The sequence below is a fragment of the Embiotoca jacksoni genome, unplaced genomic scaffold (assembly GCF_022577435.1).
Source record: "Embiotoca jacksoni isolate LCO1_2020_lvr unplaced genomic scaffold, fEmbJac1.0.p SCAF_42, whole genome shotgun sequence".
Classification (NCBI taxonomy): domain Eukaryota; kingdom Metazoa; phylum Chordata; class Actinopteri; family Embiotocidae; genus Embiotoca; species Embiotoca jacksoni.
Genome location: NW_027185395.1, coordinates 109,988 through 123,625, shown reverse-complemented (window position 1 = coordinate 123,625; position 13,638 = coordinate 109,988). Strand labels below are relative to the sequence as shown.

At 38.8% G+C, this 13,638-nt stretch overlaps 2 protein-coding genes across 2 annotated transcripts in view; both read left to right on the top strand.

Annotated features, from left to right (window-relative positions):
* Positions 1–1,883, top strand: part of tln1 (talin 1) — a 93,403-nt gene extending 91,520 nt beyond the window's left edge. The window contains exon 57 of the mRNA XM_069168947.1: positions 109–1,883. Within this exon, the coding sequence (XP_069025048.1) occupies positions 109–243 (135 nt within the window). The 3' untranslated portion in view covers positions 244–1,883. The remainder of the gene's footprint in view (positions 1–108) is intronic.
* A 1,695-nt stretch (positions 1,884–3,578) lies between these two features.
* The window catches only part of tpm2 (tropomyosin 2 (beta)), a 30,539-nt gene continuing 20,479 nt past the window's right edge, over positions 3,579–13,638 (top strand). The window contains exons 1-2 of the mRNA XM_069168961.1: positions 3,579–3,839; positions 12,147–12,272. Coding sequence (XP_069025062.1) covers positions 3,726–3,839; positions 12,147–12,272 — 240 coding nt within the window. The 5' untranslated portion in view covers positions 3,579–3,725. The remainder of the gene's footprint in view (positions 3,840–12,146; positions 12,273–13,638) is intronic.

The window sequence follows — 13,638 nt, the reverse complement described above, 5'->3', positions numbered from 1 at the left end:
GCCGATAACGAGGAGCTTAAACTAACGGACAATAATCATATTTTGACACACGTGTGAGTTTGAAGCTGGTGTTTGCTCGGTGAACTGACCGACCGCGTTGCGTTGCAGATCATCGCCGCTCAGGAGGAGATGCTGCGGAAAGAAAGGGAGCTGGAAGAAGCCAGGAAAAAGCTGGCCATGATCAGACAGCAACAGTACAAGTTCCTTCCCACGGAGCTGCGAGAGGACGGCCAGGAACAGTGAAACTGTGCGCCAACACCTTCTCGAGCAAAAGTTGATCTTTGGAAAGCTCAGGACCTTCCAGTCGCTCGCGCCTCAGTACAAACATAACATTCGGCAGACTGACTCCAATCCTACAATGTTTATCAATCAGTGTTTGATTCTAGTCAAAAGTAAACCAAAGTATCATCCATTTCAATAATACTGAGATATATTTGTGCTTCTGATTATACAGTATGATCCTATACTTTTCAATATATGTCACTTTCAGCATTTTTTTTTTTTTTTTTCACGTTTGTATCAACATAGTGTGGCTTTGTACAAATAACAAAGTCTTGCCAGTAAATTCTGCCTCACTGTTAGAACTGGGCTGTTACATCATAGAGACAATGGCAAGCAGAATTTATGCTTCTATGCCAATTATGCATAATCTATGCAAATTTCCTATGCAGATGCGTGTGTGTGTGTGTGTGTGTGTGTGTGTGTGTGTGTGTGTGTGTGTGTGTGTGTGTGTGTGTGTGTGTGTGTGTGTGTGTGTGAACAAAGACTCAGAGCCTTGAGCTTTAGTTTCACGTTGATAGTTCATTGTGAAGCAACGTCGGTGGTCACATGACGGTGATGATATTATTTTACTTGTCATACTGTTTAAATCTGAAATAAGAATAACAATATTAAATGTTGCAAGTTTTAAGTTTAGATTTGGAAACAATAATTCTGCGATGGAACAAATCAAAGTGCAAAAAAAAAAAATCATTATTTTTGTTTAACAAATGTGCTATAAAATGTATAAAAAAAAAAAAAAAAAAAGGTATCCTCCAATAAGTTGCTTTGTTTTTTTTGTGATAGTATTTAGACCTGGATTACATCAGAAGACTTGTTTGTATAATGATTATAAAGCCATATATATAATTTCCAAATATTTAACATCAGATTGGTTGTATTTGGGTTCCCAGTGTTTATTGACCCACTCCAGTAAACTCTTTGTTCGTGCCAAAATTATTGTCTGACGCATTTTGCCATTTTCTATAGAAGTTCTGTCACAGTAATGATGCTGGTCTGAGGTATTCACGGACATCTCGGTTTACTAACTATTTCCTGTTAGGTATTACCAAAGGGTCCAAATGTTAGCGTACTCTTGTAGTATATAATGATTTTGTCAAGTATAGTTATCTGATACCATTTACCCATAAAGTGCACTTAATTCATAACTCTTTTCAGTGTATTATCACATCATGATTTAAATCTACCCTCACACCACAAAGTGGCTATTCTCATTTACATCTTTAGAATTAACTTCTGGAGAAAATGGCTGTAACCATACAAACTCTTTTTTTTTCTTGTGTTCACATGTTGACTTTTACCTTTTTATAACTATAATGCGGGTGCACAGTAGTACCATCTGATGCGCACTGTAACACATTTATATTCAATAAAGCCAGTGTTCAGTAAAACCATTGAGATTCCTTTCTTAACACTGTCGGAGGTTTCTCAACAAGTGAAGCTTTCTACCTTTTTGAAAGTATCATTGACGAGTTACAGTCATGTGTAATTGGGGGAAACATACTGTATATTGTGTGCATAAAACAGGAGTTCAAAACATGTTAATTTCTGAGTAAAATGACCAAATAAAGCTAGCAGTTGTGTTTGTGGGTGGTACATTCAAATGTTGTCATTGTCTTTTTTTAGGTCAGTGCACAAGAGCTATTTTTGATCAGACAGCAATACCCGAAATACTCGAAATACTCTGTTGAAATTCACACACTGCACGAGTAATTGTGAGCTATGCTAGTTTGCACTGTACTAGCCTAAATGTAAATGTACGAAACAGAAGATTTCAAAGTGAGATAGCAATGGTCCTCGAGTAGAAACGATAATCCCCAAATCTGAAAGATATCATATCTCCTCTGTCACATATCAGCGGGCTGCTCAGATACATAATGTATCTCTTACACTACTTACATTACCGCTTTGCTTTGAATTCACCTCACCTGACCTGAAAGCACCTAACACAACTTCACCGCTTGTCCTTCTGCTGGACACACTTACAGTTAGGCTCTATAATGTCAGAATATATGTTGACACCAATGGGAGAAGCAAGATGGTGGATGCGTCAAATAAATTGAAGTAATGTCATTATATTTTCTTTTATTTATTCAACAATTTGTTGGTGCTAAGATTTAGATTTGATCTGTAAATTTATTTGTTTTTTTTCTTAATTTTTTTAGATTTCTACTTTCATATATAGAAAAAAAACATTCATTCACTCACCTCACCATCTATGATTGTAACAAATGTTAAAGCACAAATATGATTGTGTTTGAACGTACAAACCGCAGCAGATGTAAGATAATGAGTCAATGCTGCCTTTCATACTGCAATTCTTTTGACCACCTTGTTTCCATGCTTACTTCACTTGCTCTAAACGACAGCAGGACCAACACCTTCTCATTCACTGAGAGGTTTGTAAAAGATAGAGATTAGAGAAATAGACATCGCTGTTTTCATTTTCTGACAATGTTTTTTCACTTTCATCTTTTCAATTTTATACATTCAGTTTGTACATTGTCAAAAAGCAATGTTGATATACTATATATATATATATACACAACCGACCGACCGATATGTATATATGTATATATATATACGTATATATATATATTGCTTTTTGACAATGTACAAACTGTGCATGTGTATGTACACATATACATACACATGCATATACATATATATATATATATATATATATATATATATATATATATATATACATACACATACACATACATACACATATATATATACACACATACATATATATATATATATATATATATATATATGTATATGCATGTGTATGTACACATATACATACACATGCATATACATATATATATATATACATATATATATATATACACATACATACACATATATATATACACACATACATATATATATATATATATATATATACACACACATACATACACATATATATATATATATATATACATACTTACATATATATATACATACTTACTGTGATTCCCTTATATATATTTATATATAAATATATATTTATATATATTATATATATATATATATATATTTATAAACCGTTGAAGGAAATCACAGTAAGTATGTAAGTTTTTTTCCATGGATATTTCGGATGTGATTTGAAGTGGGGTTTTTTCCTATCACCTTTACTGATTTCCCGGGTGGAGAATTTTGTCACATCGGCAAATGGAAAGACGTGATTATTGTCACATAGACAGACGTCACGCAACAGACTGGACAACTTTCGCTGCCTAAATATGGGCAACGACCCGTGCGGATCCACACTGCAAAAAAACAAGTCTGTGGCGCGTGCTAGCTGGTATCCCATCCTCGAGCTCTCCCCGAAGCCGCTCAGACCAGCAGCACGCTCTTTCCTGTCACAGACTGACTTGTCTTTCTGGATAACCGAGCACATTTTCTCCTTCTGCTCAGACCCTAACTGAAGAAACATGGAGGCCATCAAGAAGAAAATGCAGATGTTGAAGCTGGATAAGGAGAACGCGATAGACCGTGCAGAGCAGGCAGAGGGGGACAAAAAGGGAGCAGAGGATAAATGCAAACAGGTAGGATGGAGGTCCGACACTTTCCTTCAACGGTTTCACTGTGGAAGCCCGAAAAACAAAACTGATCCTGTAATGAATATAATTTCATTATAATGAAAAACGTTCTCAAAATATTGACTTACTATCTGAAAATATTGAGAAACTTTCTCAATTAACCAAAATCAAAGTTTCCCTTTACATGGTCTCTAGTTGGTAATATTACAATTCTTAGTCAAGGAATATATGCTTAATTGCATAATTTTGAGTACTTTTTTATTGGGAACTAAGAGCTGTCCTAAAACCATCTTGTGTAACATGATTTTGGTGACTATACATTGAAAAAGACTGAAGTTAGTAAAATGTTTCCTAATTAAAACATGTTTAAATTAGGCAAAGACATATATTCATAAATTAATAGATGTAGTATTATCAACCGGAGAACACTAATATGCTATATGATTTTTGGTGACACTGTGAATAAGACTTAACTTATTGAATATTTTTGTGGCATTTGTTTTGGGTGTTGCACTTTTCAGACAGTAGATAGAGGCCAATGTAATTCCTCCAGCTCTGAGGAGAGCTCCTTTTAATTAAAGTATACTTGTAGCTTGTCTACTACCTTCCCACGATAGGAAATAACCTACATTTGGGTTTTTAACAACGTTTAGTTATTAAGTTATTCATTTAATTAAATTTAATGAATAAGTTATAAACAAATGATGGCTTTAACTGTTTGGAACTTGGCACCAGGTGGACCTGCAGCTCAGAGAAAAACTCAGATCACCTGTAGCTTTAATTCATAAGCAATAAAGCACTTCACACTCATGAGTTCTGCAGCTGCCATCTTATTTGGTCGTACATGACCGGTAGCTTTGTCCTCGTGTCACTCACCCCTAATTCACAATCACACTGAAGAAAACCAAGGCTTACGTTTAGCTCACAGTTGTCATGTGTGGCCACAGTGGGAATTGTTAATCAAAAGCAAGATTGTGTTGCTGGAAAGTTGAGGAACAACAACAACAACAAAACTTCTCTGAAATCTTTATCCCAATAGGCCTTTGGTTCAGTGCGTCCGGGGCTTAGGGACATCCAGCCTGCTATGGGGTGTCAAATGATATCAGCCAATTAACACACATAGTTTCAGCCTCAACTGTGTACCTGCTACGCCTGAAGTACACCGACATGTAAAATGTGTACTTTGGCGAGCAAACGCCACACCTACAATTCACCTTCGAGTTGGAATAAGGTCCAGCTGCAGCCTGTAGCACTTCAAACCACGCCCACATCGAAGGACGCCCGCCTGACGGGACGGCGATTCAACCCGTGCCACGGATTGAAAGCTGGATCCAACTGAACTGCACAGAACAGATCAGCTGACAGAAAGTCAGACAGATGGACAGCATAAAGAATCCGGTCAATTTTCACAATAAAAGAGCCTGTGCAGAATCGTCAGAAGACGGAACCACGCCGGATGCATCTATTTAGTATGACATCATGATTTTGTTATTATATCACTGCGTTAATGGTGTAATATACTATACCCTTTGTATAACTGGACCATCACAAGCTACCGGGTAGCTTGGGAGCAACGCAGTCGAGTATTTGTGTTGAGTTTCAATTTGTTATTGTTCACCTAAACAAATCTTAATCAGCTGGTGTTGGTGGAGCTCAGCTATGTGAAGAACATGAGTCACTCTCATACACTAGCACAGTAGAACAGTAGAACACTTTCATTTTGTCGAAGACACTCTCAAGGGGAAAAAAAAAAAAGGTTGGAGACCCCTTCAGTAGACTTTAATAATAACAAAATTAAATAAAAAAATTATGATAAACACCAAATAGCTGACCAGAAGTGATTATTTACACCATACATCTATGCTTAATGTATGCACAAGGCAGAGGTTAATTTAATACGTTGTATTTTCAGTTGAATTAGTAAACTTGGTGTGGAACATGTACACAAACACACGCTGGAGCGACTCCTCCTGCCGGTCTGGAGCACCTGCCGAGGTCACTGGAGCAAATTCAGACAAATTATGAGGCTGCTCTGTTTGCCCTTTGACCTCTATGAATCTCATCTGGATAGGAAGATAGAACATGAATAGAAAATGAATGGATGGATCTTAATATGTCATAGCATTAGCACAAATTGCACTGAAATTGAAATTAAATTCTCAGCAGCTCAATTTATTGTTTCCACCTGTCTAAAAGCCTTCTTCAAGCTTAAAACATCTCTTCACCGTAGCCTTTAACTATCTGACAAATTATCTTCAATTATCTTAACAAAGCGTGCTTTTGTAATGCACAGACTTTTTTGATCACAATGCTTTCAGGAAAAATATTTGTGTCATTGTAGATGTGCGTTTTGTTCTCTTCAGGCTTTTTTTTTTTTTTTTTTTTTTTTTTTTTTTTTTTTTTTTTTTTTTTACCATTTTGGGTGGTTTTAAAACTGGTCTGAATGTATAGGACACCAATCACCCAAACATCTCTGATATCTGGTGACAGCCAACAAACAAAGAGTAAAAAAATATATATTTTTAAATAGATTCTGTTTACAATAACTATAGTAAGCCTTTATCAATTTATAGTTTTCAACCAAATTTACCAACTGTGGCAAGGAAGCTGGCCAGGAAAGATGCATGTCAGCTGGTCTGCTTGATTAATGTTACTGTTATGATAGTAGTGACTTGGCACGCCTTTAAATTCACTAAAAGTCAGCATTCACTTCAGGAACCTGGGACAGTACCTTCTTATATTGAGGGTGTAACAGGACCCAAACGCAGGCACACAGACTCGGGTATGAGTTCAAACAGTCTTTATTGAAACACAGGTGGTACGTACAGAGTCCATTTCCTCCCGAGTCGGGAGGGCAATTCAACCGACTCGCACTGGGGAGACGAAGCTGGCAGGACAGTGGATAGGACCGCTGGTGGGACAGTGGACAGGACCGCTGGTAGAAGCGTTGTCCGGTACTGGAGCAGGACGGACGGACAAACGGACGGTCAGACTCACTGGCTCCAACTGGTGGCTCTGCACCACCTGGTACTCCCATCCAAGTACTAATCAGGTCTAACCCTGCTTAGCTTCAGCAATCAGCCAAGATTGGGAGCACTGACTGATCGCACCAACTGGAAGCAGAAACAGGGTACCTGTACTGGAGCAGGAGAAGGAGACTGATGGTCCTTGCAGTGACTAGCAGAAACTATGGACCGACAACTAGATGACTGCAGGGGCAGGGTACATATAGTACGGGGAGTTGATCAGGGAAATAAGCCACCTGCAGGTGGTGATTTGGGGAGAGTGGTAGCAGCTGCTGGGACCGGTGAGGGGTGTGGCCATGGGAGGTAACAGGAGGCGGGGAGACTCATGGGGCAGAACACATGGGGACACAATAACAAACAGACAGGGGAAAGACAGAAAACATGAGGAGAGGTGATTGTGGACAAAACAGAGGAGCAGACAGGAATCCTGACAGAGGGTGGCCAATCTGTCTGTGACTGTTTTCTTAATTGGTTTGTCAACTTACTTTAAGGTTATGGCATACAATATACAATATTCCAGAAGCAAACATTCCTTTTTCCTCGTTTTTCGAAGTGGAGGCTGGCTTCACCCCAATCCACGTGTCGGCTGATATTAGTTCATTTCAAAGACATTATAGTACTGACATATATCCGTAGGCCACCTCTCTAAAAACATGTTGTACAGAAATGCCAAAGATACTTTTGAGCTGATTAGAAACAGTGTTTAGGTCGGTTTGTTCACCTGAGAGCTCTGAACAAATCATAATGTACATATCTTGGTTGGGGTCTGCCCCCCATCCAATTCCTCCCACCCCCACCCCTCCCCTCCACTACCTTCCCCCCACTGTTATTATTTGACCCTGCTTCTGATGCTGATTTAAACACTGGTTAATTTTTTTTCTGTCACAGATTTTTCTGTCAGTCATTAGTTTTCTCTTGTCGATTAAAATATCAAGTAGCACCAAGTGGGAGCAATGTGCTCCAAAAATAGATGTGGACTTCTTTTGTGAGCACAAAGTCGAAAGTAAAAATCGAAGGGCACAAAGTCTAAGGGCCTGTCGATGTACGTCTGTCAAGACACCACGGATGCTGGATGATGTGTTCCTCAGATTTTTAGTAGATCTGTGCCTACAGAGAGACATTTTCAAACTATGGGCAATTCTCTCCATGAGTTGTTGCCCATTTAATTAGCTTTACATTGTTTGAAAGATGTATTGTAGAGATGTGGGTGGCTATAGATGGCTTCTAATGGAAAATATAATCAAAATGTTTGAAGGCTAAGTTGTAAGTTAAGACGGTGGACTTTTGGACTCCATCTACTAACCAACTGATGGATATCACCGTTCAGCTCACACAAAATTGGCTGCAGTTTTCAGGTAGGAACCTCGTGAGTAATTAGTCAGTTTATTGTTTCAGTTAAGTTTGCCGTTCCTTTATGGCTTGCGTTCTCTCCTCTGCAGCTCCACAGTGTATTTGACAATATCAGGTAGCAACCTAATAATAGATAGCAACCACTCAACTATGCAACTGCCAACATTGCATTTGTTCCCAGAGGATCCAAGCTTGTAGCTCATACAATGCTTGTATCATCACTTCTCTCTGCCTCGGAGCATTGAATAATGGCATGTCTATTTCTGTATTCTGTGTTTAGAACTCCACCTTCTTTGAATTGTTGCTGCTCTTAGAGAGAGTCAAGGCTTTTGTTGGAAGTTACCATGATGACTGTAGGATTAGGACTCCCTGACACTATTTGTGAGTGAGAGGCCTTACATGGCTACATGCTCTTAAGCCTGTAGCCATGCGATATAAAAAGGACATTTGTTCTGGGCACATTGTTGTCAGGCCACATCAATGTCATTTACAGTTGGCTTTTTATAGTCCTTGAAGCTGTTGTTGCAAATTGCAAATGGCTGAAACAATCTTTGGAAATGAGTCATTACATAACAAAAACTCAAGTGCAAAATGGAAAGGGTTCATATGATTGAAAACAATAAATCACTATTTTCATCACATATCATCACAATTTATATTTTCTGTTATGTAATAAAATAAAAATGGGTTTTTCCTCCCAGAAGCTTAAATGTGCTTAGTAGATCATGCCAATCTCAGACAATGGACTTTCCCCTATAGTTGTTATCATTGCCATTAAAGGTACTACACTTGGTTTAAATAATAGAGATTCCAATTTCTTCCAATGATGACACTCAAGAGTTAGTCATGGAGTTTCACGTGGTTGTACACTTTCAAATGAAATCGTTTCTGGCCACAACAGATGGTAGAAAGTACAAGGTACTCCAAATTTCCCAAAGGTGCGTTGAATGCCGTCTTCCACTCGTCCCCCTCATGGATGCAGACAGATGGTAGGCGTTGCGGAGATCTAATTTGGTGAAGACGATGGAAGACAGAGGCTCAAAGGCAGAGCTAATGAGGGGCAGAGGACACTTATTCTTAATAGTTATGGTATTAATTCCACGGTAGTCACTGCAGGGTTGGAGGCTTTTATCCTTCTTAGCCACGAATAAGAACCCGGCACCGACGGGAGATGAAGATGGCTGAATGATGCCAGAAGCCAGAGTCAGTTATATATTTCTTCATGGAGTCACATTCAGACTTGGAAGGGTTGTAGAGTTGGCTGGAGAGAAACGTGGCGCCAGGCAGGAGGTTTATGGAGCAGTCATACAGACGGTGAGGTGACAGCGACCCAGCTCGTTCCTTGCTGAAGACCTCTTTAAGGTTATGATAATCCGTGGGAACGGAAGACAGATCCGGGGTTGTTTCAGGTATTCCATCTGCCGTTTCCATGCAAGGCAGAGCAGATCTGAGGTGGTGAGAGTGACTGGAGAGGCTCCAGCCTGTGATCTTTCCATTCAACCTGTCAATCAAGAGGTTATGTTCTGCAAGCCAAGGGTGTCCGAGGACCAGGGGAGTCTTTGGTGAGGGGAACACATAAAACTGAAGACTGTAGCTGCAAGGATGGGTTTGGTGAGTAATCCTGGCTAGGGAGCTGCCATCCAGGGCACTAACCAACAGAGGGCATTTCAGCGTCTCCAAAGGAATCCTATGTTCAGACACGAAGGTTGAATCCCAAAAAACTCTGCTCTGCTCCAGAATCCACCAATGCTAACAGGGAGAGAGGACCGGAGTTTAAACACAGTGTGGTCGGGAGAAGCAGGCGAGGCTGGAGATTGAGTGGCTTCTTGGGCACAACGAGATGAGATGTCCAGGTTTACCGCAATAAAAACAATCACTAGCCCTTAAACGGCGTTCTCTCTCTTCAGGTGAAATGGCCAACATGCATGAGTTGATCTCCGGACACGGAGGAGCCAGAGGGGTGTGGTTGTTCAGGGCTGCTTGGTCGGGGGGGAACCGGAAGCCAGAGGAAGTCTGGATCAAGGCTGTCTTGGATCTGTTGTTTTGTTCACGCTTCTGTTCCCTCAGGCCGTTATCCATCTTAATTGAGAGCGAAACCAAGACGTTAAGTGACTCCGGCTCGTCCAGGACAGCGAGTTTGTCCTTCACGGATTAAGACAGACCATGTAGGTAGCCTCGCATCAAAGTTTCTTCATCCCAGTCCGACTCCGCGGCCACAATCTGGAAGTCGATGGAGATCTCTACGACACTGGTCTTTCCTTGTCTTAGGCGGAGCAGGCGTTTGACGGTGTGATCACAAACCTTCTTAAGTTTCAGTACGTGGTAGAACGACCTCTGTCCCCGCTGAGTGTAGCCTCAGCCAAGACCACCTACTCTTCCTCTGTCTCGGTGTGAGTGCTTGTGTCTTGCCTTGGAGCATGGGTAAACAAAAAAACACTCGCCTGCTTTTTGGTTACAACTCATCACTTTTCAGACCTCAAAAATATTATGCTGATGGCCTTTATCAGAGAGATGGTTATTGATTCAATGGTAGGACCTGCAGCCGCAGCACCGCAGCCGACAGGCTGGTGACACGCAGCAGGCGTGGATATACACGCAACCAAGCAGCAGCTAACGCCTGCATCAAAGGTAACGCACACACCAGGCAGGCCGTGTGTTCCAGGACTAACTCAGGCTGACTTTTGATCTGTGCTCCGTGCTAGTTACGATGCTGCGCCCCATCTGCACTGAAAAGGAGAAGATTATTATTATTATTATTATTATTATTATTATTATTATTATTATTATTATTATTATTATTATTAATAGGTTAGGTTAGGTTAGGTTAGGTTAGGTTAGGTTAGGTTAGGTAGTTACTTTATTAATCCCCGAAGGGAAATTTTTTTTCGCTACAGAAGCAATAAGATAATAATAGAAAAACAATAAAATAGCAGTAAAAAAAAAATATTAAATATAAATATAAAATATAAAATGCACAGTATATACAGTACAGTATATATCTATATATATTGTATACAACAATAATAATAATAATCCACCTTCGTAGTAAAATCAGGTGCTGGAGCAATGTTGAGGAAGGAGCATTATCATTATGGTATTTACTTATTGTTAAAATAAAATATATTAATGACTGTACTCAAATAACATTTTCAAAAGGATTTAGTTTCCTTTATACAACTTTTTCAGGGTAGGTAACTGGTCATCTGGTGGTGTGTGGTGAATGGGTGAAATTGACCATGTCAAAGTTGGTCCCCAGCATCACCAGGAAAAATATCAACTTAAACCAGCACAAGCATACTTAAACAAAAAACACCCAAACATAAGCTGATTACCAGCAAAAGCTGGTCAACTTTCTGATTTTTACCAGACTATAATCACAGTGAAGACTGGAACCATGAGCAAAAGTTCAGCAAAGCCAGTCCAAATGAAAACATGCAGCTCTGGAGGAAATAAGGTCATCTGACTGAAATGTTACATTTACACTTTACTGGGAGTGAGTTAAGAGTGCTCTGACTTAGAAGGCAGGCTGATTGCAAATTTTGGCATGACATGTAATAATTGACATGACTAGACATAAAAAGCAACAATAGCAGTATCTATCTCTCTCTATATATATGGGATATAGTGTGACTGTATTCATAGTTGCATTGTTATGGTTTTGTTTTTGTTATATCCTCAATTCAATCCCTCACGGACTGGTTCACTGTAACTGTAGCTGAAAGATTAATTAATTATATTATTAGTCGATAAACTATATAGATAGTTAATTATTTAAACAATTTTTAAGGAAATATAATAAATTAATACCAAGCCTCATCAGAGAGGCTGATGAGAAGATTTGCCGCTTTTCTTTGTCATATATCATTTCAAACTAAATATTTCTGGAAGAACAAAACTATGCAAACTTGTGATTTTCTTTTAAATTTCTGGCAACTAGCTGGAGGAGGAGCTGCTGGGTCTGCAGAAGAAGCTGAAAGGGGTGGAAGATGAGCTGGACAAATACTCGGAGTCGCTGAAGGATGCCCAGGAGAAGCTGGAGCAGGCAGAGAAAAAGGCAACAGATGTAAGTAAACAGAGCGGATACTATTACTGCAGAGGCACGAATAGGAAGACAGCATTACATTATTGTTCCCAGTATGGTCACGGATTGAGGTTGTTGACTAAATGTGCTGTCATTCTTAAATACCTCATATGTCACCGCTCTAATTGTTTCCTTCAGGTGTTATTGCGTAGCACTGGGTTGAAACTTAAATTACTGTTTAGTTGTAAATTTAGATCTTCAGTAACATTATTAGAAACTAGAGTGGAAAGTCAAACTTTACATTTCACACATTTGGTGTTTTCCTGTTTTCAAACAGTGCTACTATTAAACACAGGAACGTTAAGGGCCAGGCTAGGTGGTCTTACTGCACACCAAAAAAGAAAGGAATAAATTCATAAATAAAAATGAATCTAGGCTGAAACTTTATCCTGGTTCAACTTGGGCTTCATCTGGCAAAATATGTTGGCCTAGAATATGAAAATCACACATACCAGCTAGGCTAATGAACAGTGTCACAATTTTTTTTTTTAAGTTTGCCTTAAAGCAATAGTCAGTTGCAGATATAAACATTGAAACAAGTTTTGCTTGCTGTTTTTTCTTCTGTTGGGAGCTTTTTGGTGTTAAACCCTCAACTTCAATATCTGCACAGTGCTGTTAACCATCAAATCAGAACTGAGCTGGTCAGTATAATGTCAGTGGGTTACATTGCCTCTTATACTCAGAATCTGCTGTGAAGACCAGTGCCGATAATTCTGGACAGCTGTGATATTCATGTTTTCTTGATTTACTAATTATTGCATTTATGACCAATTATACTGCAAAATGTCAGTCGGTAAAGGCAACCAGATGCCATTTACAGTCAGCGGTGTCTGTGAAGTATCTTTTTCTTAATAGCAGCATTATATGTGCCAGTCATGTGTCAGTCTAAATATGCATTAACCCTGACATCTTAAAATAATTTTTTTTAAAGTAGCCTGTAAGGATGTATTAAGAGGTGGTTCATCACACTGTCAGGAAAAGATATGATAAAAAACAGACAGCATTAGACTTAACAGCAGTAAAATTAATAATGTTGATCGGATAAATGTAAATCTTACTTTAAAACTATTGATAAACATCACCCTGAATATTAAAATACATTACAATACCAGCTACATCACAGTATACTATTTTTGTTGATATTCAGGATGGTATATTAATAATAATAATAATAGTATGTGATTTGGTCTTTGTTCATATTTGGTGTAGGCCTACTGTCTGTAATATCTGGTGCTGTGTAATATTAATATAAAACATTCATATTCCAATGTTGTTATTTTTCTGCAACAAAGTTAATACCAATATAAATATTGACTAAAGTAACCTAACAGAAGACAATTTATAATTT